The 26544-nt window shown below is 42.3% G+C and overlaps 1 protein-coding gene across 1 annotated transcript; it reads right to left on the minus strand.

Annotated features, from left to right (window-relative positions):
• Positions 1 to 1027: 1027 nt before the first annotated feature.
• On the minus strand, positions 1028 to 25974 carry LOC311053047 (inactive dipeptidyl peptidase 10; the record flags this gene model as incomplete). Its single annotated transcript, XM_084068422.1, has 25 exons — positions 1028 to 1245; positions 1364 to 1436; positions 1604 to 1662; positions 2007 to 2106; positions 2206 to 2260; positions 2356 to 2550; positions 2932 to 2998; positions 3909 to 4007; positions 4415 to 4462; positions 4600 to 4718; positions 6010 to 6057; positions 6956 to 7047; positions 7736 to 7840; positions 7955 to 7996; positions 8603 to 8726; positions 8862 to 8959; positions 9037 to 9191; positions 9367 to 9487; positions 10455 to 10536; positions 11218 to 11270; positions 15588 to 15659; positions 16620 to 16714; positions 17089 to 17184; positions 17609 to 17723; positions 25936 to 25974. 25 exons carry the CDS (start codon positions 25972 to 25974, stop codon positions 1028 to 1030), a joined length of 2370 nt encoding a protein of 789 aa, XP_083924548.1.
• Positions 25975 to 26544: the final 570 nt, after the last annotated feature.

The raw sequence follows: 26544 nt of genomic DNA on the forward strand, positions 1-26544 counted from the left end.
AGGTTCAGTTTGCAGGGATCAGATAGACTGGTATTAAGCCAAGGCCTCTACAGACCAAGCTGGAGAACAGATCAAGTGAACAGATTCCCAGAATGCAAACATGCTGTTCACTGAAGATTGAAGTGAGCAAGCCAAGTGTTTCTTTTTTTTTTTTCTTCTTTTTTTGCTGTAAAACAAGAACTTCATTATTTATTGAGAAGGAAGGTTGAAACAAGGAATAGTCTGTAGTCTCTCAGGTCAGGGCATTCGATTTCAAAACAGCTACATGCAGTTTGTTTGATAGCCTTCTCCATAGCAGTCGGTCAAGATCTCATCCAACAATACAGTTTATGCTTCTCTCTGGAAGAGTTTCTTTTTGGGGATGCAACGTACAGTAGCAGCCAACTTATTGCTATTATTTCACAAACATATAACTCTAAAATGATAGAAATGAACACAACAATTTATAAATAGCTACATAGTGGATTATCTGGAGTTGTTTTGAATTGTTTAATGACTTTTTACATCACAACTGGTGCGGTGAATAGCATAATCATTCTTTATCACATTCATATGAAACTAACATTAATAAAACTTGTGGGAAAAGTCCATGTTGTGTATTTGGCACATTGAGGATGAACAGTATGCATGACATACAGTAACAGCATTTAGGCAGAGTTTTCACATGAACCCCCGCTGGGCTGAATGAGGAGCTGCAAAACACAGAGGGACGCATTGTAAACCACGCCACATCATGATCATGCAGCCATTACGACATGCATGTTTTCGACTAGTTTGTAAACTTTGGGTAGAATCAGTAGCCTACTAGCTCACACCATCTCTTGTGACTCATGTAAACAAACAGGGCCTTAAACATATAACAGCACAAACAAATTGTGTCGACAAAAGGTATATACGGTTTTTATTGTTGTAGGCGGTGAAGCCGATATGTTTGGTCCCCACTCATGTGCTCTTGTGCCTGGTAGTTTGACCCAAGTTAATGCATAAGATGGTACATTGTTCTCAGAGTGTCCCTCTCCAGAATGACTCAGTCATCCTCTTCCTCTGGCTCTTCTATGGGAGCTAAGAGGAGGCTGTGTCTCAGACAAGTTTGAAGGTAGTTCACCACTGTTCGCTGGAAGTGTTGGATGCTGCGTGGCTCTCTGAAGTTGTGACCCTCATCTGGATACAACTGCAATGAATAGTTGGCCTCCACCTTCACCAGGCGGCTCAGGAGCTCAGCGCTGTGCTGGAAGTGTACCCTCGCTGTGTAAAAAGAAAGAAATATACCCACACCCACACACATGAAGAAGTTCAACCCAAGAAATCCAGACCATACCTGATTCAACATTCAAAACTATTGCATAGCTGACTGATTTCTCACCATCGGCAGTTCCATGAAGTATGAGGAAATTCTCATCTTTCAGCTTGTTAACCTCATCCAGCAAAGATGCAGACTAAAAAGCAAGAAGAAATGTAAGTAAATATTTTCCAAGTATCCAACCGTAACAAGTCTCTGCAACTGACCAAATACACAACACTCTGAAATGATAACCTGGTCTCCAACATGAAATAAAGTTATACAATTTCACTTAAGTCCAGAGCTTTATTTTTAGATGCTCACAGAGTAAGTGTGTTCCTCCTTGGCTGGAAGACCCAGGTACCTCTCCGAGAAGGCAGCACCTGAAAGTGGCAGAATGTTTTTATATTATTTGTTGGTGGCTGAAAATACAAAGGATAAATGCTCTTACACAACAATACAAGACTTCTGATGAATATGACTTTATTGGTGCTGGTGTGAAACTTTACTGAGTAGTAAAACTCTAAATGCACTTTAACCTTTATGCCTTTTTATTGCCATATTCTATTCCTTCTATTCTTTAAGTGCCTTTCTATATGGTTGAATTACCTTTGTGTATGAAATATGCTATAAAAATAAAGTTGATTTGTCTTGCCCTTGACCATAACTACTGTACCATAGATCCATTCCAAGTGCTTACTGAATGAATTGCATAATTTCAACTCACTGTACAATCTGAAGTCAGTTATGGGTGTCACAGCGGCTGTACATTGAAATAATTTGTCTGTTGCTGCCAACATCTTGAGGGCTAAATAACCGCCAAATGCCTGTAAGCAAAGTAGTCAAAATCATGAAAACACAAAACCAATCAATTTTATCCATGTAGTTAAGAGAAGTAGGATCTCCCAATTTAAACACAAACCGACCTTGCCATAGAGGGCCATGCGACGATCATCAATGTAAGGCAGTTGCATCAACCATCTGTGGAAACAGGTCAAATAAAAGCTGTCAGTTTATCAACACGCTGAAAATACCCAGAGATAAATCAATGACAATGCCATAAGCAGGTCACTGACTCCACTACTCCTAGTTGATCTTTGACTCTAAGTGAGCCAAGCTTGCGTGGATCCACAGTGGAAGTCTTCTGTCCACGGCCAACCCCACTCCGCCCATCCACCCAGGCCAAGGCAACATTATGTGTGCTGGAGAGGACCTGAGGCCAGCCCAGGGCGAATTCCTCTGTCACTGCTTGACTGCCAGGCACTCCATCTCTGTATGGCAACAGAAGGATCATGCCATTTACTCAGATTACACACTTGTAAGTTGCTCTGGATAAGAACGTCTGCTAAATGCCTAAATTGTAAGCAGCATGAGCTTGTATGGTAATAGCTATGAGGCTATGAGTGAATGCAAAATAAGGCTAAAGATCACAGGTCATAAAACATGTCACACTCAACCACCTAGAGCTTTTCTGCCAGCTTGTCACAGTCAATAGCATTTATTTAGGTCATATAAAAGATCATTTACATACTAAATTCAGTTGAGCTGTAATGTTACTGTACATACTGTAGCCTCATAGTAGCTTGATATTTCACAAATGCATGTAATGACACCAGTGACCACCACTGTGGCTGTAATTCAGTCATACTTACACAATGATGAGAAGAGGGTGTAGGGTGGCCTCATAGCCCTGAGGCAGAGATAGCTTCAGGTGCAGATCTAATGAGTGTAAACAAGATAGTAGTATGTCAACTGTCAATAGAGGTTTTGATAGAGCTGTAGATAAACTCATCACTATTCAGTGTCTACAACATCTCCAGACACTGGGCCAGTAGGCCTAAATTAGGTCCCTTGAGGCTGATACTGTATGTGCTATTATGTTAACAGTGAATTAGTATCACATGGTCAGACCCACTATCTTATGACGAAGGGTCTGTAATCACAGGTCAGTGTGTCCATGTTTCGCCAGAGAAAAGCCCCTATTGGCTGGACTGTAACAGATCAGAGCAGAGCGGATATAGCCTGTGCTCCTCCAAAACGATACCCCTCGGCCAGAGGTGTCATAATTGTATTATTATTTTGTATGTGTACGTTTATGAATCCGACAAGTTTATTCAAGTAGGCGTGGTAGGCGTGTAGTAGGCGTGGCCGAGACCGGACCACCCTAGTCAGTTTGGAACGAAAACCAGAACCTAGTGACACAAGGTTAGTTGATCCATAGTTGGTCTAAGGAGGTCTGTGGTTGGTCAGTTCCTATATCTGTCACACTTTGTCTTTTTATGAATTGACTCCCAATAGAGATAAAAGATCTTTTTTTTATACACTGAAGGAATATTTAATACATCAATTCACCAATTCAAGCAATTAATGCTTTGATTGGCTCTCTCTGCTGTATTTGTTCCCTGCAGTCTGAAATATGTGCAGCCAGTGCCTCTTTGTCACAGCTGGATACAGTGGGTGGAACTGCAGTCGGTAATGGTAATTGCTTGGGTAAGGTATTGATCATTCTGGGAGAATACATTGTGATTGTGTTTTTTGTGGCCAATACTGTATAAGTAATTTTTTTTAATCAATAAGCACCCTGGTCAGATGACGTTAATGAATACAAAAACAAGCTTCTCTACTGTACCATGGTTATCTGCTGAGAGGGTCCGGAACAATGTCTCCGGGAGTCTCTTCTCCTGCAGTGCTTCAGAAAGGGGGCTGTTGTCCTCCAGAACAATGTATCCTTGAAGAAACAAAATGATGGTACAGTATGCTATGCCATGCTATACTAAGGTTAAATACTATGGTGTCAGGTAATTGTGCATATAAAGATAGGTGCAGTATCTTTCATCCTGAACACCAGGTTAGTCTATCAGATAGAAGGCTACTGTAGTGTGGACTCAATGCTTCATGTTGAGTCCAAGACTGCTCTAACCGGGAGCTAAAGACAGAGGGCAGTGTTCTCAAGCAAACACTAGAGTCATCAAAATGCATCTACTACTGTCTGGTCCATACAGAATAGATAAGTGTTTGCCTGGGTATGCCACCCTCTACAGGCTGTTTGTAAAATGTCTAATGGGCATGAGTGGAGTGTATTGCTGCTAGCTGGACGATTACACCATTAGTCAGGCAAGCAGATGTGATACTCACTGTAGGGGTCCTTTGTATTGTGAACAGTCACTTTAGGGATTCCTGGACCTGGGGGAATTGTTCAAAAGACGTAGTTATAAAACTGAATTGAGATGAAAGAGTATTAATTGCCTAAGCAGCATGGATCTTTGTGTAGGGGCATGCTTCAGTGCTCATGTGTGCGTATGTCAGTGTGGAATGTTTACCTAGGCAATAAAGGGTGAAATGAGTCTGATTTGGACTGAAATCAACTTTGAAAAAGCTACATCCATCAATGAGGTCACAGGAGATGCACTGGCGCTCAAAGATTCCATCCAGGTCCACACTGAGAGATAAGAGTAGTGTAGTGTTATTGATTACACTTTAGAGAATGTGAAACTATTTAATGTGCTCCAGGATACAGCCAATTGATTGCCTACATATTAAGCAATGTATCTGTGTCCAGAGACAAACAATTCAGACGATCGACCTCCCATGAACAAACAGGATCAATAAGGGTGAATATCAAAGCCGTTTCACTTGTAGCACTAAGTTAGGCTGAGTCCAGTGTGTAAATGTCTGTTAATAGCAGACACAGCTGAATTCAGTTGGTTTGCCTCCTCTATAGTATTAAGTGATCTCCTCAATCCCCAATCTATGTAATAAAAACAATATAATGCCCATAGGATAGAAACGCAAGGCCATGAGCACATTTATCACAGGTGGCAGACAGTACCTTACGTCTCAGTGACTCATGACTCAACAGCACAAAAGCTTCCAGTCTCTCTTGTAAATGCATTAACTGGGCTGTGTGCCTGGAGCACCCTGGCAAGGATGGAGAGGCTTCATCTGCTGCACAATAGATTTTTACCCCACACCTCAGTTGTCTTTAAACTTTTTCATCATATCAGCAAATCAGTTAGCATTCATTGTTCTGATTTATTTCGTGTGATAGCTGTTCAGTCATTCTCAGAGAATTCTTGTTATCGCACACGAGAATGATTCTTGTGTGCGGTAACTGATTGTAGTAACTTTAAAAATGTGCCGTAAGGGACAATGAATTCATATTAGATTCATCTCTCTATTTTATTTACAAACTGTATATTTCTTATATTTAATATAGATCTTTTTTATCAATGGACAGAATTAAATAATTTACCAGTGTGATAACCATCCCAATCCATCTCCAATCTAACGGCAAACCATCCCAAACTGTCCATAATCCATCCTCCTCACCCAGCTGCCTCCAAGACACCCACATTAACACAGCAAGAACATGCAAAAGACCAGAGAAAGGTCCAAGGCGGTTCAAACCCAGGATCCTCTTTATGTGATTTAACAATACTAACCACTGAGCCAATGAGAAAACCAATGAGCTACTAACTGTCCCAAAAACATCCGAAACCATTCTCAAGATGCTCCAAACAATTCAAAATGTATCCAGACCATTATCAGCCATCCTCAAAACATCCCCAAACTATTATGAACTGTCTCACGCCACCCCAAGTGCCTTTCTCAAATCATCCCTTAACAGTCAGTAACTATTCCAAACCATTCACAAATGATCCCAAACCACCCACAGCCTTCCCCAATGTATCCGCCAAATTATTCACAGTCTTCTCCAAATCACCACTTACCTGTAGAGATGTCTGCTTTGCCTGGATTCTTCTGTGCTCAAGAAATAGCTGCATAAAAGGGTGAAAGGCCAGTTATTCAAGTCCAAATACTACACGATGACGATTTACACATAATAATTGCTCCATAAAAAGAAAATAATGTATCCATAAACATTTACATTAAATGATTAATACAATCAAATTTGATCATTGGGAAGCATCTGTGATAGTGAATTTCTGAATATGACCAGTAGGTCATCATTGCGCTATGAATGGAAGCAGAGTGTTGAGTGTGTGTGTGTGTGTGTGTGTGTGTGTGTGTGTGTGTGTGTGTGTGTGTGTGTGTGTGTGTGTGTGTGTGTGTGTGTGTGTGTGTGTGTGTGTGTGTGTGTGTGTGTGTGTGTGTGTGTGTGTGCATGCGCGTGTGTGTGCGTGTGCGTGTGTGTGCGTGTGCGTGCATGTGAGAGAGAGAGAGAGAGATTACTTGGAGGCAAAGAGCAATGCCACCAAATGGGCTTTGGAACTGCAACCATCTCTGAACATGTGGTGCTCATGCCTCAAGCTGGGTGAAGGCGGAATTGGCAATTCTCTATGCTGGCTAAGACTAACTAATCCTAGTGTGTGTCATTTCCACTGCTTTACTCGGAGGAAAGTAAAATACCTTTCACATTATTATTTTTATAGAGATAAACGAGTAGAAATTAAAATGGTTTTCTTTGCAATTTAAGACTGAACGTTTTGAAATAGACCTTTAAATACGTACTTCCTACAACAATGTCATTTAAAACTGCAGTGCAAAAGCTGCCATTTTCTGAAATTACATTTAGCTTGGACAAATACCAAGATACATTTTAGCAATGTGTTTGAATGTTATTCACCCCTGCACTTCACATTCACTGTAAATAGCTACATGCTAAAGTACAATTCTGCACAGCTCCACACAGAGAGTATGACGGCTCTCACATACATCTTCCCAGCATCCACGTCTAGGGCACAGAGCAAGGTGACATCCCAGTTTCCAGATGTCAAGAAGCGAGGAGGGGCAGAGGGGGTGGCAGGCTGCGTTATATAGAAGTTGAGAAACAGAGACAAGGTGGAATATAGAAACAGGCGAGTATGAAAAATAGAAATGCAGGCAGAAAATACGGCAGGTGTATCTGAGATGAAGTAAAAAATGTAGACATTGGATTTCCACTGATGGAGTACAGAAAGTCTATTATACTATTGTACAATAAAGAAATCGAGAGAGATGTCATGTATGCTGTACTTTTTACTTTACTTTTTACTTTATTTATTTATTTCCAGGACAGTGCATAATGAACATTTCAATCAATACATATGATTTCAAGTAAATCTGGTGTCTGACCTAGGGCTAGTAAGTGCATGTTTCTAATCAGCATGATCAAGAATCCCTTTAAAAAGCTAAGAGGCAAAGAAAGGTTACGGAAATTAATGCTATTAAATAGAAGAGAAAAACAAATCTTTTCTTCAAACATCATTTTTAAAATATATTGTTCAGCGAGTGATCATAATAATAGAGACCAAAATAAATGGGCAGAATTTGCTCTCATAATGCGTGATGTGGCTGAGGGTATGAATGAAGTAAACTTTGGGGCTCTGTATTGTTAAGATTTGTAATCACAAGATATTTCATGTGACCCTGTTGAAAGGTTAACAAGCAATTTAGTAGTAAACCATTCATCGATGACGCACAAGGGAGTAAAAGTTAATTGCCCTAAAAACTTACCTGTACTGGCAGGCTGGCAATGTGATGGAACTCTCCGCGGGCACCCTGCTTTGCTGGCAGAATCATATAAAACACAGAGCCATCAGCTGAAAACAATGGCACCTCCTGTTGAGCCAAAGAGACACATCACATCAACACAGTAATCCAGGAAATATCCCATTTTGGGAGTCGGCCGAGAGGCAGTGAATAGATTTCTGGAGTTCATGAGTTAACACCTACCTGCCGTTGGTTTTGCATTAGATCCATGGCCATCTTGTGTTTCTGGGATGTAAATAATACATTATAGGGAAATGCATTGTTTTATCATTTATAAAATACATTTTATAAGCATTTTATAAGAATAATGCCATATAAATAACGTTTAAATATAGTGTTGCTGTCCGTCAGAAACCTCTTATCTCCTTATTTTATGTAAATTAATGCCCTACTTCGTCATACTACAGTGTCACACAAAAGTAGCAAAAATAGCCGATCTATGCGCTTTGAGCTTGCAGATGGGCTATTTTTGCTACTTTTGAATTGAAATCCTGAAAAGCCACAGTTTTGGACATATAAGGTTTAAATCCGACAGCAACGATACAGTACAACATATTATGTTATTAATTGATATATAGTGAATATATCATAAATATGTAGTTTCTAACTGGGGGCTAAGGAAACAGGAATACTGCAGAACACGACTATAAATTCCTCACATGCAACCATTGACCTTACATATTAATATTGCATGGCGAGGTGTGGGAGCTTAAGGAAATCAATCCTAGCTCACATAGTATGCCCGATTTGGAAAATTCTATTAAATCCACCTATTCTATGGCAATGGGGAACCATTGGATTACTGAGGTGGAATGACTCATGACCTCTCACCTCTGAGCATGCCCCAGTGGTTGCCTCACACACGCAGAGCAATGATTGGTTCTGGGCGCGATTCAGCCAGCGAACTGCAAGACGGGTGCTACTGATCCAAGTCACCATGGAGATATAGTTGTCTCTAAAGGCATATACCAGAGAAGAGAGGGGAGGAGAGGATGTTTGACAAATACACAACATCTCTGACATATTGTAGCATTTTCTATTTTTTGTTTCTAGTATACTGTTTGTTGTTGGGTTCTCCTTGAGGCAATACCTGGCCCTGAGAGAGTCAGGAGGAATCATCTCTAGAGTGTGTGCCGGGCCATACAGATTCACCACAAACAGACTGACTGAAGGGACACTGGAGCCAGCCTAAGAAAAAGAGAATACAATTATTTCATGCATTCACCGTTAAAGATTTGACAAATCAGTATGTAAACAGGTGTCACCTTGGGGTAAGGAAAGACCATATTGGAGGGATAGAGACCGCCTAAGAAATGAGGTATCTCCATCATAGGAGTGGCAGTATTGTTGATGGTGAGGTATGCCAGCCGGGCTCCATCACTAGACCACCAATGGGCAGCATAGGTCAGGAGAACTTCCTCTGTTGGAAAAGTGACCAACATCTGTGAATTATTCATTTGCAAACACCTACATCTACCAGTACCTTTTAAAAGCATTGTTGTCATCATTCTTTCCCCCTAACTTGATTAAACATTAATCCCTACAAAAATGAATGTGATTTAAAAAGCTTCTGGTGATGTGACGTCACTTCCTACCCTCATAGGTCCAGTCTGAGAGCCCGTTGACAACCTGTGGTTCCTGGCCTGTAGAGGTGAGACGCACAGGTTCGCTAGTCACACCTGACTGGTAGTAGATATCCCCTTCAAAGACGTAAGCCTGGCATGACAGCGACACAAAGGGACAGCGCTAAATCCTTTATCAAAGACATAACAGCTGCAGGCTTCAGTGTTGGCTGCCTCAATCATGAATCAGGCTCTGTCCAAAAATGAGTGAGTCATTGGCCGGCAAAGAGGAGTCAGCTAACTCAAATTTATATGCTGCGGATGAACACATAGGCATAGCGTGAAAAGAAAATCTCATTACGGAGACGATACATTATTAATTTAGGACAACCATATTACAGCACTATGATCACTTCTCTGCTCTCGTTGCTTGAGGTCACCTCAAAGTTGCGAAGACATAGTGCCACACGAGAAACTTCAGAGTGTTACTTTAAGACTCTGGATTTTACTTAGTATTATGAAAATTGCCACTACTAGTGATGAGCGGGTCGACCCGTAACCCGCGGGACCCGCGGGTCAACCCGCGGCGCGGGTGGGTCGAGGCAATTATGCGGGCTGTGGGTGAGCGGGTCAGCCGCTCTCACACGCAAAAAAAATAAAAATAATCACATGCTCTTGTTTTGTCTGTATTCCTAATAAGAATAAGAATAATAGCAATAAAACAATTTGAATATACTTGGGGATTCTTTTCTGACCATGATTTTACAGAATAAAAAAAAAATCGCGGGTCGCGGGGCGGGTTGAGCCATAGATTTATATATGGGTTCACGGGGCGGGTTGAGGCGGGTTGGGTTCCGTCGCGGGGCGGGGCGGGGCGGGTCATGAAAAAACCCGACCCGCTCATCACTAGCCACTACAGAGTAAAATCCTCAGTGTTATTTTAGCCCTTTGTAAGAGAGTGTACAAATGTAAATAATTGGAATCCTTACCGGTACATGACTTAAATTAAGATGGATGTACACAAGATTAACACAATATTTTATTGTGTAGTACCATTTTTGATTAATTGGGACACATGCTTGCGAGTGAGACAGTAAAAAGTGAGAGAGTGCCAGTCTTACCAGCTGGTTCCCCTGAGGTCCCCATGCTGCATACTGGAGCACTGCCTTCTCCCGCTCCGGTGGGTTAAGCTCCAGAAGCTCCCTGGAACACATACAAAGAATTCAACATAAACCCTTCATTAGAGAAGAACAGCGCTATTTAAACCCACAGGTAGATCAAGGGATAGAGGCCCTCCAAGATCTGTCCATGCTGTGGGCTTGGTTTGAAAGTTTTCACGTTTTTGAGGTGAGAAAATAAAATAATAGAATGAACCAAGATGCAGGAGTGCAAAAAAGAGACACTGGTTCATGCAATGGTGACACATTTCTCTTTCCATATTTCTAGCCTCACTTAGAGCTTCCTCAGGGCAGGCAAATGTTTTTCTACAAGGCATTCATTCTCAGGCAATTCATATAATAGTGCAGGTTCTCCAAAAGTCACTTCAAAGAGAGGCTTTGGCTTTCCTAAGAGATCAGGTTTAGTTTTTTTCTATTTATCCACAACTACATCTACCACTGAGTGTCTCACTGTCATGATGCTGGCAATGAATCTCAGGCAGTGCACATAGTCATAGAGGTACAGTACATTACAAACCTCCAGGCTGGCTACGGTATGGCACCCAGAAAGAAGAATGATAAAGTGGAATGCATGTTTGACAGAAACATGATGTTCTCATTCGATGAGGCACACTTGGAGGAGTTTTGGTCGGTCCGCGGGCCTGCTTGCATTGGCAGGGATCATGCCCGGTGCAGCCCATGCATTGGCATTCATGGTTCTACCTACCCATTAGCCACATTGTAGATAGCATAGGAGGCTGTGAAGGACTGAGAGAATACCTGAAAAGAGGTAGAGGACATGATGCACATAGGGGTGCCACACTTAACCACTTTCCACCTGGTGTGCCTTTTTTGGGCATGTCATTATAGGCGAAAATGTTTAGAAATTAATTCAAAATAATAGTGAAAATAGCAGCTCAACTAGCACATCGGCGTGTTGTGAGATTGGGTGAGAGATTGGCTATTTCCGCAATTTTTTTCCACAACGCCATCATAAGGCAAAGTATAAAATAGGGTTAAAGTGGTTAGGTGAGAACACGCTCAGTCAAACATTGCAGTAAGTTCACATGCATGCACGCACTTGCTCACAGGGCATAGAGACGTGCCTATTTGTATGTGTGCACGCACAGCGTACACAGACAAACAGGCACTTAGCACAGACACAAATGAGGCAAATGTAACAAACCAAGCAAGGATTGCACTTAACCCGCTCTTTATGGGTCATTAAACCCAGGCCAGGCACTTCATCCATCATATTTTATATCGTCTACACCGTTTCATCTGTCAGATCATTTCTGTGATCAGGTCTGATTAATGAGAAGGTCCCTTTATACAGAGTAAGTGATGGGCTAACACGTAAATGATGTAATATGAAGGTAATGTGTAGAAGAGGACGGGGGACTAGGATATGCATTCTAATTATATAAATTATTATAGCTATAATATCTTTCTCAATGAGAGCAATCCACTGTGGGAGCTCTTCTCTAGCATAGGTAGTAGGAGCTCACTGAATGATAAAATTAACATTGGAGAAGAGGTGAGACTGTGTGTGTGTGTGTGTGTGTGTGTGTGTGTGTGTGTGTGTGTGTGTGTGTGTGTGTGTGTGTGTGTGTGTGTGTGTGTGTGTGTGTGTGTGTGTGTGTAAACCTAAGTGACCTTAAATGCCATAAGACATTAGTCAAGGATTTATTTTTACAAACTGCTGGTGAAGAATTTCACTACAGCTAATTATATATGTCCAGCGTCCAGTGTGTGTGTGTGTGTGTGTGTGTGTGTGTGTGTGTGACTGACTGTGCGCGCGCGTGCGTGCGTGCGTGCGTGCGTGCGTGCGTGCGTGCGTGTGTGTGTGTGTGTGTGTTATGTCCACATTAAATGCAATTGATGATCTCCTCCTGTGGGTACCTGATGCATTCTAAGGTAATGCACGTGATGCAGTGACTGTTATTGTACCTTTTTCAAGCAACCAGTTTACTTTGAGGCATGCTTTTCTTCCCACTGGCCAGTAAGAACTCTTAGCCACTAGAAAGCCAGTCCCTAAAGAAATTAAATGTCACATCTTCTATACAGCGTACTTAACAGTGAAATTGGATTTCTCTCTGTGCAGTTTGTCCCTGACTGTAAAATGCAGGGATGGAGAGAGGCAAAGGCAAAGCTGCAGGGACGTAAGAAGAAAACATTGTCGCTTTCTAACCAAAATTGAAACCTGATTGCAGAATGTAACTCCTACACAGCGGGTCATTGGCTCTGAGTATGGAGGGGAATGTGGGTTTAAAAGGGAAAATGGCACTCAGAGGTGCAGCTAACGCTGAAACCAAAAAACACAACAGCAATAGTGAGAAGAGAATAGATAAGAGTTGTGTCCTGCGGATAAGAATGGAGCGAGTGAGAAAACAAACAAACTCAGAGACACTGACAGTGAAGTTGAAGGCCAGAGTAATGGAAAGAGACATGTGTATGTGTGCATGCGTGTGTTTATATGTGAAGGAGGTGTCTAGCAGAGGCAAAATAAATTTTAATGTGGCTGCCAAGTACATGTCACAAATCATCCACTGTTGCGCTAGTGATGGTTACACTAGTTCCACCCTCCCACTACTGCTCCCACACACCTCCCTCCCCAATCCATGGTGCCAAGCAGGGGGAGGGTGATATTTAACACTCTGAAGAAGACTACGTGTTCACGCGGGATGCAGCGACAATGGACCCGTAAAGAGATTACAACTCCTCATGACCATACCTATTGACTGGTATTGTGAGCCGCAGGACACACAATGTGGGATAACAGCATTTTTAGCTATCCCATTGTTACTGCCTCACAGCCATTTCTCAACAATTCTACACTGTGCTGCCTCTTGATGCCGGCACCCAACTGTCACTTGCTGCAGTGTACGTACAGACACATCACTGCTTGGCGTTTCACTTGTCCCTAAACTGCACCGTCTTGGCAGGTAGCTGTCTAACCATGCCGCCACATCTTCCCAGTCCCCCACAGCTTTCTCTCCTTTATTTTATGCACTTATTTCATTCTCTCTCTCTCTCTCTCTCTCTCTCTCTCTCTCTCTCTCTCTCTCTCTCTCTCTCTCTCTTTCTCTCTCTCTCTCACCCTCTCTCTCTGTCTCCGTCTCGCCCACTTGCCTGATTCACAAGAACTTTGAGGAGAGACCAATAGTCCTCTTCTCCTCCTATAGGAATTCTGCCATCACTCGTTCCTATCCACCTCCATCCCTATACCTCACCTTTTTTTTGGACCATAAGCTACCCCTTATAAAAATCCATTTATTTTCACCTCTTCCAGGCACTCACTTACTCACAGCTCACTCACCAATTTATCTCCGCTGCGGCACTCACATTTTAGTATCGGCATCATTCTTTTATACGCATTTTGATTGATTTCGATTGGACAGGGTATCTAAGGCCAAATAAGGTATACAGCACCCCCTCCACACACGTTTCTGGCCGTACACTCTCCCTTTCTCATTCTCTGCCATTCTCAGCAGCGTGCCTCTTCTCTTCCTGATGAGGAAGCTGGCGCTTGCTGCAAACTGCTTCAGTCAGCAGAAAACCCCCAGAGATAGAGGAGGAACAAAATGTGTGGGAGAGAGAGAGGTAGAATGAGAGTGAGAGGGAGAGGGAGAGAGAGAGGGAGAAAGACAGCCCAAGGATGAGAGGATGGAGGAATATCCCCACTCCCCACCCCCACATGTGAACACATACATAAACATACACAGTTACACACCACACGTAGTTATACATAAACATGCATGCAGGTGACGTGCCCGCTGTAGTTGATTCAGAGTCACACTGAGCATACAGATCAAGACAGGCTATCCTGCTGATAATGTAGCAAATATGCAAATGAAGAGTCTTAAATCACCCGACCCAACCCACAGATAAAGGGCAAAGATCTGAAACCCATCTCTCCACACGGCTCAGAGAACGCGATACATGGTGCAAATAATGATATCAGGCTGTAAATAATTCAGTCAGGATGAATGTGCTGTGATCATAATGAAAGCTTTGACACAGCAACAGGCTCATCCTCCCACACCCAGTGTGTCTAAGAGGATATGATGCAGATGATGATTAGAGCTAAAGCAGGTACTTCAAATGAAAAACACATACATATGGACCCAGAGAGTGGATGCTAAACAACAGGCAAAATCTGTGCAGGAATTTTGAATAAATAAGAAAACAAATGCTGCAGGCTGCCCCCCCCCCCCCCCCTCCCCTCCCCCTCATTATTGAAATAGTATACCTCTATATTTTGCCCCTTGAGGTAAGGGCAATTGTTTATTATTATAAGCATGCAGGTATTTACAGAGCGAGGGGGTTGGTGCGGGGAAGGTTGTATGGATCTGTAACACAGAGTGGAAATATAATAGTCATTTGTTTGTTTGTTTGTTTGCTTTATCTACACCACTGACGTGTGTAAAGGCTTGACTCACACTACCTGCAATCGTGCATTTGACTCTCGTAAGTGCCTCATTAAAATTCCCCAGCGAAACAGCAGGGTGATTTCATTACCGCAGCTCCAACTTTACAGTTCCACTCCATCCCCGCATCGTCACCCACTGTCCGCACCACCTACAAACTTATCACTCCCCCTTAGTTTTCCTCTACCTCATGCACCCTGCTCCATCAGCCACTTTAAATATTCAATCCCCCATATGTTTTCCCAGTCATTTGGCCTGCCTGTGTTACAGAGTCACGGACTGCTGCAGCAGCAGAATCTCTCTCTCTCTCTCTCTCTCTCTCTCTCTCTCTCTCTCTCTCTCTCTCTCTCTCTCTGTTCCAGTCGCCTCTGTGGTTTCTTGCAGGTCCCCCTTATTTAATTCAGACGGTGTACGAATCAATTAGAATGCATGTCACTGTTGTTTCTAAGACACCAGTGGCTATAACAAGATGTGCATGGTTGGGAGCAGACACGGACTGCCTTTGAAATTGGGGTGTGATATATGGTGCCCATGTTCTCTTGAGGCTGAAAGCTCGACAGGTCATTTTGGCTTAGTTCAAAGTCGACTTATGGCCAACCTTCCTTTTTACCTGCTTATATGTAGTGGCAGCAAATCTTTTCTGGCAATACATTCAAGCAAAACTTACCGGTTGGGTGTTATACGCCAGGAGGACAAACCTCATGTCTCCAGACACGTGGAATTGAGTAGAGGTCAGGTCCTTGTGAAAAAGACAGAAAACAATAATCAATTAACCACTTAAACAACTATTATACTTAGTTGACCGGGGTCCCCCAGGGCTCTATACTTGGTCCGCACCTTCCCCCCACACTAAATCTCTTCCCTGAAAATAGCCGATCTACCAGCTGACAATGTGCCGTGTTTGTGACACGTATATGCGAGTACATTATATGCACTGAAATGTTGGTGTCGCATGTGTATACAGTGTCTAAGTGTAGAAATATTCTCTAAAGCAAAAAACAGTGCCAATAGAGTATATATTGACAATTTAATTGGAATTGCATCTTTCCTCGGTTACTGAGGTAGGATTTGTTGCAACCAGAGGAAAATAGACAAAAAGAATAATATACAGAAAAATATAAATGGGAGAATATATTTGCAACCGGGGGATATAAAGACTAATGCTGCAGAGATGTTAGACCAAATGATAACTCAGGAGACACTAAAGAGGAGAGGCATCTTTCCAACCTAAACATGCAACCCTGTGCCTAGGCAGTGACCCACATAACTGTCAGTGACGTGCAGAGAAAAGCATTCAAAATGATGCCCTTGCTTGGAAAATCTCTCCGAAGCCACACATTGGGTGCTCAGAAGGAAAAAGGGAAAAAAGCAGGGCTGACATCATCACTCAGCTGATGCATGTACTATTTTCTATAATCTGTGTAATGTGTAACGCGCTGCCTAAATTCACTCTCCATCTGGAAGCACCTCTCTAATGACCAGTCCATTTGTCCAGCTGTCCACATATATGAGTCAATCAATACTGAGATCAGTTCTTTTACCTCAGAGTCTGTACGGATCTAAAGCTATGTATTACTAATTTATTATTTAGTTGTACGACTGTGCTGTTTGCCAAAAATGAGACACAGTGCAGCGTGTTTTTCCCATGGAGTTACTTTCGGTGAGCGATAATCAAAATAAAAAATAAGCCTTGACTCACCAGGGTGCTGTTGTCCAGCAGGGTGGCTGTGAGGTTGCTATGCAGGCTGTATGACAGGATGTGTGCCTCTCTGGTGCTCAAAGCCACTTCATTGTCTGACAGGGACAAGACAGATCTGTGTTATTACACTTCTGACATGCATCCACAGGGACAACGTTCAGTTAATACCTCTGCTCATCTGAGGCTTAGTTTCAGGTGAGACCATTAACCCATTTAGACCTGAGGCCGATTCTAAAAACGCCTTCTAAATCCTGACCTAAGTTTTCTGAAAAACTTCAAATATTTATTCAAAGATTACAAAAACATTATGTTGCTATATACTGTACATAGCAACAAGAACCCCAAAGGGGTTCCCGTCTTGAAAGGTATAGTTACAAATAGGGGCTCCCACTCTAAATGGGTTAAATTGGATTCAAACTGAAAAGCACGCTGTTGTTTGAAGGGGGGGTGGGTGATGTCAATATAATACCATTCAGCCATGTCACGCAGGGGTCATGAACTTTGAAATCCTCACTCTCCAGGTCCTCCATGGTGAGACGGGAACGGAGCAACAGATGAGATTCATCTTTGGTAAGGTAAAGAGAAAACAGTCCTGAGGGTTGTTTCACCAGAAAGTATGAACACTATTTCAATAAAGCCAAAGCATTGCTGTTATCAATGTACAGTTTTTATTCCTGTGTATTCATGTGGGTTTGTTTTGTCTGTCAAAGACAGATTCAGAATTCAAAGGAAAAAATAAACATATATATTGTTTTGTTTGCAGATGGGTTCCCAGATTGGTTTTGTCATAATGTTGAATGCTACAGTACTGTTGGTACTATATTTGTCATCCAGCTACATTATATTTCCTTGAAACCATCCAGGTTTATTTCCACCAGTATACCAGGTGTCTTCCTGCTAACATCACTCCACACACCTCCTTTCCTCTTGTTCTCTAATTCTTCTATTCTATCCTTTTCACCCCTGTGTTTTCAATATTTTCGTCTTACCAGGGGTCAGCATGAAGACGGACAGTATAACCAGTGACATGACAGCCAGTATCACCACCATGGCAATCCCTATGCCCTTCCAGTTCCGCGGCGGACCACCTGAACTGCTCATGTCCTGACAAATAACAGAACACAAGATTACACACAACCCACACACATGAAAGAGTCCCACCACATACATGTATAAGTATGTGTGAGAGGCTGAGCGTGAGCACAGCCGAGGGAGAGAACATTAGTGCTGCATCATTTACACGCTTCAGTTGGGAATCTCCTCTGTGACAGGCGCATCAGTAATATAAGCCTCTGAGGGATTGAGACAAGTTTTTGCTACCACAGAAATTGACTCATTTGCCTATAAATAAGAAAATTTGACAATGAGAAATTACACCATTAATTGCATGCTGTGTTTTCTTTTTTTTCCTGATTCATGCCATAATTTCTCCACAGTTGCCTCATTTCACCTGTTTCATCATACTGTAGGCTATACTGGTTGTGTAGAGTGGCAGGGAATGAAGGGATGAACACAATTACCTTGAAAGGTGCTTAAAATATATTTCTCTGAGAAAAAGCCTTTGTCGGAGAGTTTTGTGCAACGAGATGCGCTCAGCTGATATAGAGAAAGTTCTTGATATTACCGTGAAAATAAGCACTAAAAAAGGGAGGGAGGGTAATATATATTATTCTGTGAAACATATTAAGTATATGTAAGCTGCAGTTTCAGTTAGCAGAGGAGAAAAGATAAAATCTCTATATTCCTTATTTCCTTTGTATCTTCAAGATGGTATGAGATTTGGACAGCATCACTCACAATTAAACACGATTGTGTCCCAGTCCCGGGCGGCGCTCCTCTCACTCATAATGAGAGGCCGCTACGGCTGGGGCCTCTCGCCCACTGGAGTGTGAGAGCTCAATCACAGGGCAGCCATAAAGCTCAACCTTCATTATGGATCTGCTCTCACAGCCTTGCCTGCCCCATTCACCTTCCTCTGAGAGTAGAAAAGGAGGGGACGATCTATGGACCTCGCCGGGTCAACAGATTGCTGTGCCCCGGTATCCCTCGGTGACACCAACTGTCTCTGGATCACGGCTATTATATTACATTACTGCCGACATATATACCCGCACAAATGTTGGCATGAACTTGAATGCACTCCTATGCCCTTGATCATACATGACGCCCTTAACCTTGACATACTGTAGGTGGATTGATAAAAAACATAAACATAATGACCAGGATATTTGGGTCTATATCAGAAAAACTAAATTGAGATCACAACCAACGTGGTGCTGAATTGTCTGGTAATTGCATTGTCAAAGGTTGATACACTTGTTGAAATAGTAGGCAGTCTAGGCACTGGCATTCACATCTTGTCAAATCACATTAACCACTTAAACCCATAGCTTACACATACCCATATGGTTGACCGGAGTTCCTCAGGGCTCTATGCTAGTGTATTTTCTGTTTTCTGTTATTGTGGGGAAAGATTTCGCTGAAGATAGCTGATCGACAAGCTCACGAACGCGTCACAACGCGAAGCTATTTTCTACAAAAGCTTTCCCCACAATACGGATAGTGGGGTTTAAGTGGTTAAAGCTTGATGAGACATTTCTTGTCTTCATCAATAATCCTCAATGCACCTTTTCACAAATCCAGGCACCCAGCCGAGAAGAACCTCCACACCTGTGATTCTGAAGCTGTGAGGATTTACTTTCAACCTGAGAATTTGTTCAAGAGTCAAGTCAGACAAGAGCCCAGTAATATATCGACTGGTCTTCAGCATGGGACTGTGGCCAAAGTCTCATCTTTAATAGATCTCCCTAGCTGCAGCTTCATAACGTGTTCACATTAAAACCACAGCCAAGCTGTGCCTGCAGAGGCATCTTCTAAGTAATGTTTCAACTGAACTCCCAGTAGCGGAGACAAGAGCTAGGCAGGCGATTGATGTGCCAGGCTCTCTGTATATACTGTCCTTCTTTATAACACTGGGTTTTATCTCATTCGCTCGCCCAGTTACCGCACTATCTCTCTAGTACTGAGACCAGCCACGATTCTTCCATCTGATAAGGTTATGTAAGGTATTCTATGCAGCCTGGGGAGAGTATCACACGTCGTAATACATTCTGCGACCACCTAAATTTTCACTTTGATTAAACTTGGTAAAGAGTTGGTGGAAGTGGAACCGCAAATACAAATACACAAGTCAGACTACCCAAGCATTTTTTATGCATATTAAATGTTTAAAATTGCCTGCCTCCACAGGGACAGGCCATTTTGTAAGTTACTGTTTAAACAGGAAAACTACAATGCCTTGCTTCAAATACCAGAAAAAACTCTCTACATCAAAACACCATGCCAGATTCTTCACATTTCTCAGCCCTAATGGAGCCCATAGCAGACGGGGGAATATCTTAAATGAAATCCCTCCACTTGGCTGATTCTGCCACAGACACTGTTTTCATTTTTGAGTCCTGCCTATAATTACTGTGTGCAACATCAGTGCTGAAACATCCTCCCTAATAGGAGGCACGGCAGCTCAGCTCCCATTGCTCCCCTGTGAACAAAAATTAGACTACACTTCCAATTAAGGTCATATCGTTGTGTAAGATAGGGAGAACCCCGCACTGGTGGAATGAGGAGCTTTGTCACACTTGCAAATGTGGCATAGATACTAGGAGCAGAGTCCCCGGTGTGAATACAAAGAGAGCAGCCGACACAATGCATGTCCGAATCCAAAGCCTAATCATTTATACGTTGTGGAATGACCGTGTCACTTATACCGTGTCAGATAACACCAATAACAGATTTTCAGGTGAAAAGCGCAATGCACATGATTTTGCACAAACTGCTGGCACAGGTGAACAACAGATGAAGAATTGGGCTTTGTGACAGTAAGAGCTTGTCTCAGTCAGCAACCTGATGGACAAGTGAATATATCTCATAGCAGGTTTTCTGCTGAGCCAGATCAAAAATGAATCACAGATAGATCTTCCTCTGTAAGCTGTCTATCCCAATGCAGCCTGCTTGATCCCATAAGCCTTAGGAGGAGGTCTTGATGAGGTGTCAACCAAGCACAAAAGGAGGACAAGAATGGGAAATAAAGCTCTGTATGTTTATGGATAACTCTTTCTCAAAAAGGAATCCCTTGACAGGGACTCTCACTAACATTAGCCCTACCGAATTACATAGATAGCACGGGAGCTTCCACCCTTTCCAAAAGAGATTGGGCACTCAGCCAAATGAGAGGATCGATAAGGTGTTGAACAAGGTCTAGTGGGAAACAATTAATACTAGTAATGCAGCTTGAAAAGGGGACATGAGAGTATTCTTTTCAGTGTGCTTAGGAATGTGTGTGATGTATGACTGACACTCCCTGGCCAAACACAAAGGCTACCCATTTTGGAAAATACACTGGATCTCTGAATGAGTGAATATACGATACATTTACAGTAAATCAAACTGACTACAGAACAACTGAACACAGTTTGTCAACAGACCTTCAACAGTGAGTATCTGATTCACATTCTTGCAGGGGCCCTCATTCAAGTTTTATTACGATTATGCATGCTCCTCATGGTATCACAACACCTCCAAGGCCTTACAAACAAGGCTCCAAACATCCCAAAACAAACTAGTAAGGCTACTTCTTGGCCTCAATCACAAAACCCATCTAACCCCTGCTCATTTTGCTAGGATTGGATGGCTTAGGGTTGAGGACAGAGTACAGCAACTTGCTATGGGCCTGGTCTTCAAGATACACCACAACATTGGGATCCCCCTGTATTTGTCAAAATACTTCCAAAACGTTAATGAAGTCCACGATAATAACACCAGAGGCAGCTCCACGAATCATGTTCAACCCAGATTTGGCTCAACAAGGGAATGAACTCGTTCTCATGCTATTCATCAAAAATGTCGAATGCCCTACCAAAAGGAGTAAAGGAGTGTAAAACCCTACTCACTTTCAAAACTGCCCTAAAGATACACCTTCAGGAGGCTGCAATTTTGAAAATGGCCCCTGTCTAAGTCTTAACCTACCGCCCCCCCCCCCCCCCCCCCCCCCCCCCTTCCCCGTTTTTGTCTCCGCCAGGCCGAAAGGCATGGCGAGAGAGTATGTTTTACCCTCCGTCCGTGTGTGTGTCCGTGTGTCCGTGTGTCCGTGTGTCCGTCCGTCCGTCCGTCCTGTCCGTGTGTTACCACCTAATCTCCGGCACTGTTGGCCCGGTCGCTGCGAAACTGTGCACACACACTCCCTGGATGCCAATTCAGAACCTCTACCCCAATTTTTTCACATGGGCCTATTATAGCGCCACCAGGAGGCCGATTTGTGCAAAACCCATGTTTTCACATTACTCCTACAGTTTTTAACCAAACGTCATGCAAATCAGTACACAGTAGCTCTATAGTCATGTGATCAACCCTGATCTGTCCGATTTCCCTTATTACATCCTCATTGGTTAAGGTTGCCATCCAAAGTTTGCAGGATTGGTCCGTTTTGAACAAACTGCCTCAAACCATGAACGCAGCTTGCGATTTCCGTGAAATTTCACACACACATTCCCACTAGGCCGAGGAAGAATTGCCACCCTTTTCACATTGGCCTGTTATAGCGCCACCAGCAGGTCTAATTTAGCAAAACACATTTTTGGAACAAAATGCCTCAAATCATGAATGCAGTGTCTGATTGCTGTGAAAGACCTAAGAATAAATGGCACCATTTTCACATTAGCCTATTATAGCGCCACCAGGAGGCCAGAATAACGTACCTGACCTGGCGGAGACCTGTGCTCCGAGGAGCACTTTTTCTAGTTTTCTTCTCTTGTACATATTTTTCACTCTTCATACCAGTAACCTGTAAGCTGATTGTATGATGTTATGTATAGTAGTGTGTATATCTGTCTGTCTCTTATATGTCATCATGATTTGTGTGCATGGGGATCGCATCTTAAACAAGCTCAGTGCTTAATGAGTCTTCCAGTTTAGTAGACCTTGTATTGTGAATGTGTAGGTCCATGTACTGTTGTTCTCATGTCTTACTAAATAAAGTACATCAATCAATCAATCACAAATCTGTGAAAGATTGGCAATGCCCATCGTAATAGTCCATCTGAAAGTGTGCCAACCCATGCAGTCAGTACTGTAGTAAAAAGTCAGACTCACTAACAGACAATACAGGTAATAACCTTAAACGTTCATATCTGACCAGAACCATTCTCCAAATTAAACACGCCCAAAATTTAAACTATTGGACCGCCTTTTCGTAAACAAAGTGCACAAAATCAAACACGTCTAAGTGTATTGATTCCGTTCTGGCACTATAAAAGCAACCACACCAAATGCAATTACTCAAACTACACACTGTGCACAATACAACTTGGCTGCGGAGGTTCCAAGCAGTGCTATAGAATTCATAAATTACACTCAGGAGACATCCTTAACGCCATCTTTTCTGTCGTTGAGGCGAGGAGAATCCCACGATAAATCATTCTGCGAGGAATCAAGGAACCAATGAAGCCATGCTGTTCAGAGATGCTGACTCTAATCTGCATACAGTACCTCTCTAGTCTAAACCACTTCAAACAAGCAATGATATTTACACTATGGCAACGACACAGGATATCGGTAAAATAAATCCTATAGTGACTATTGGCATATACATATATCCTTACATAAAGCCACAAACAAATTTTAATGATTCATTACAATTGCTCACAAGAGACTATTAGCATGTATTTTTTCCCTTGAATATGCATTGACCTGTCAATATTGCTCTTTGCCTCATTTAAAATGGAGTTTACTATTAGTGAAGATTGTGGCTTCAGCTTGGTTTGAATAGCCTTGTTGTTAACCAACTTGCCCAAGTCAATTATTTACCACAGCCTGATATTGATTTATATCTTGGTTGTCATTTGTCACATCCACATGAATTATTGTGCTCCTACCAACTACGTCACCACCACTGTTCCCTTTCTCTTCTTCCTTGCTAAAAAAAGTCAGTAGGTGGTAAAGATACTGAATGGGACCAAGCGGACAATTTTTTTGCCCTCAAGGCTAATGCCAGACAATGCAGCACAAGCCTCAGTCAAATGAAAAAAGGGGGGAAAAAGAAACCATGCTATAGCCTCCTCTGCTGCAAGGCTGTCCTACTGTCTCTTTCTTTTCATGCCTCCCATCACGCATTAGCAAATCACAGTACAAAAAGGGTTCTATTCGCAACATGTCCTGCTTCTCACTGTGGTCGAGTTTATGCCTTGGGAAACAGGCAATGTCAGTGAAACGTGCAGTATGTGTGGGTGAGGTATGGAAAACATGGTACAGAGTTGCAGTAAAATATGACAAATAAGAATATGCTCTCTTACAATATTTACTAAACTATAACAACATCACAGTCATAAATTGTGATTGTTCTGTTAATCACAAAATCATTATTATAATTTGAATGACAATAAAAAAAGAAATCAGCTCCACTATTCAATAACACCATCATAACATGTGGTTAAAATCCCTTGCAACCAACGAGCCCACATGGTCTGCTGCATAAATTCAATATTCATCAGCACAGCAGAATGGGGCTAAAATCCCAAATATAACAGGCAACTCATGAGCCCAAATGACCCGCTGCATATATTCCTCAGCAGAAATACACCTGTAAATTAGCAACAGAAGAATCCTGAAGAAGAAACACTTATTGAAAAGAAGCAAATTGTGGTTTGCCTCATTAATTGCTTGACTCAGTAAAGAGTATTGATTGGAGACTAGTCCTTAAGATAGTGCGACATTTGCAGGTAATGGATTGTCTATTGTCTGTTAAGCGTACAGCTTCATATGGTCTTCTTTCAGAGATTTCTGCTGCAGGATAATACTCTTGCTTCAGACTATTTCACTTAGCTCTTATCATGTGATCTTACCATGTCAAAGTTTGAGTGCAAAATATAAGAGCTAGTCTGTCACACTATCAAACATTACTGTGGACATTGTTAAATTACAAAGTAAGTCATATATATAGCAGCAAATAGACATGGACAGTTACAATATATATATATACAGTAAATGCATTATGTACAGTTGTAGGCTACAACAGTAGTTTATACTATATCAAGCCAATCATCAGGCTACATGACTTATGGATTAGTCATCTGTCAGGCTTTTCAGACTTGGCCAATCCAATAGATATGTTATGATGATGATGATGATCGGCTAGCCTTTGATATTCTCTATCATTTATACAATTCATGGGTCCATTTGGTTAAATTTTTACACTCTGAGTTATAAATGGACAAATCAATACTGAGGATTAAGCTATAATCACTAGCCCTAATCAGAATCTACTTTTATTGTCACATTACAGGGTTACAGGTGTAGTGGGTGAAATTCGTTTTTGTGCAAGCTCCATCGTTTGTTATTTTCAAAAGAGAAAAGAAAAGAAGGGGAGGTGGGGCAGGAGGAGAAAGAGGAGAAAGAGGAAAACAAATGTATTTACATATATATACACATAGCATAGCATATATCATATCAGCATGTACATGAGGTTGAACATTTTTTATTAACACAGTTGTTCTGCATGGCAGGCTGATATGTGCAAACTGCAAAGACATGAATTTGGAACCTCGTTCAGTTTATGTTATGTTTGATATTTATCTAAACAATGCAGATGAGCCTGTGGCGAAATCGGCTCAGGATCAATGAAAAATGTGTAGGCAAGGATTCAAGGAACCGGGGGAGCTGTCTTACCAAGACAACAGTATAATAAATCATAACACCGCAGGATGTCATTTTGAGACATCTTTTGACACGCAGTCGGCTGATATGTCAGCTTCTTATCAGATCGGGAGATAATGAGAACAAGAGTCAAACAAGACTGGACGTCGAGTTACTATCACTGCAAACACTGCAGTGTCCAGGTGGTGGTCATTGACTGAAAAGTCTGAATGGACTGCAAGAGGTGGTGGCAATGACATATACTACACAAGATAAAAATTATTGATTTTATGCAGATTATAGATATGAGAAATTCCAGGCTAAGAACACCAAACCATCTATTTCACACAGGCACGCGCACGCGTGTACACACACACACACACACACACACACACACACACACACACACACACACACACACACACACACACACACACACACACACACACACACGCACGCACGCACTCATGCACACACACACACACACACACACACACACACACACACACACACACACACACACACACACACACACACACACACACACACACTTGCTTTGTAAAGTCAAACGCAAAGCTCGTTTGGAATCAGAGGAGCTGGAAAAAACGCTAAACAAAAGATAGTTACATACCAGCTCGGTGGTCACGTTCTGTTGAGTTGTGGCAATCATTGCACCGCAACAAGCAGCACCTTTACTACTACAACCCGTTCTACAGCTAGAGCCTCCTGTTCTGCATGCTCCGCTTTGGCAAGTTCTGGTGGGCTAGTGATCTATCTCTCTCTCCCTCTCTCTCTCCTTCTCTCTCTCTCTCTCTCTCTCTCTCTCTCTCTCTCTCTCTCTCTCTCTCGTCTCCCTCTATCTCTCTCTCCCACTCTCTCTCTCTCTCTCTCTCTCTCTCTCTCTCGCTCTCTCTCTCTCTCTCTCTCTCTCTCTCTCTCTCTCTCTCCCTCTCTCTCTCCCCCTCTCTCTACCACCCTCCCCCCCCCCCTATCTCTCTCTCTCCCCCCCTCTCTCTCTCTACCCCCCCCTCTCTCTCTCTCTCTCTCTCTCTCTCTCTCTCTCTCTGCATGTAAGCGTGTGATTTTCGTTCATTCATCCGTTTATTTCCAATCCATAGAGTATATTGATTACCTCGCTTGGAAATTTAATCCAGGCAAGCTCATCTGTTTAGCAATCAGTCAACGTGGCAAAAAGCATTCCGTGTTTCACTAGCATTATATTTATTTTTTGGGGAATTAT

The sequence above is a fragment of the Gymnoscopelus microlampas genome (assembly GCF_963454915.1).
Source record: "Gymnoscopelus microlampas genome assembly, chromosome: 10".
Taxonomy (NCBI): domain Eukaryota; kingdom Metazoa; phylum Chordata; class Actinopteri; order Myctophiformes; family Myctophidae; genus Gymnoscopelus; species Gymnoscopelus microlampas.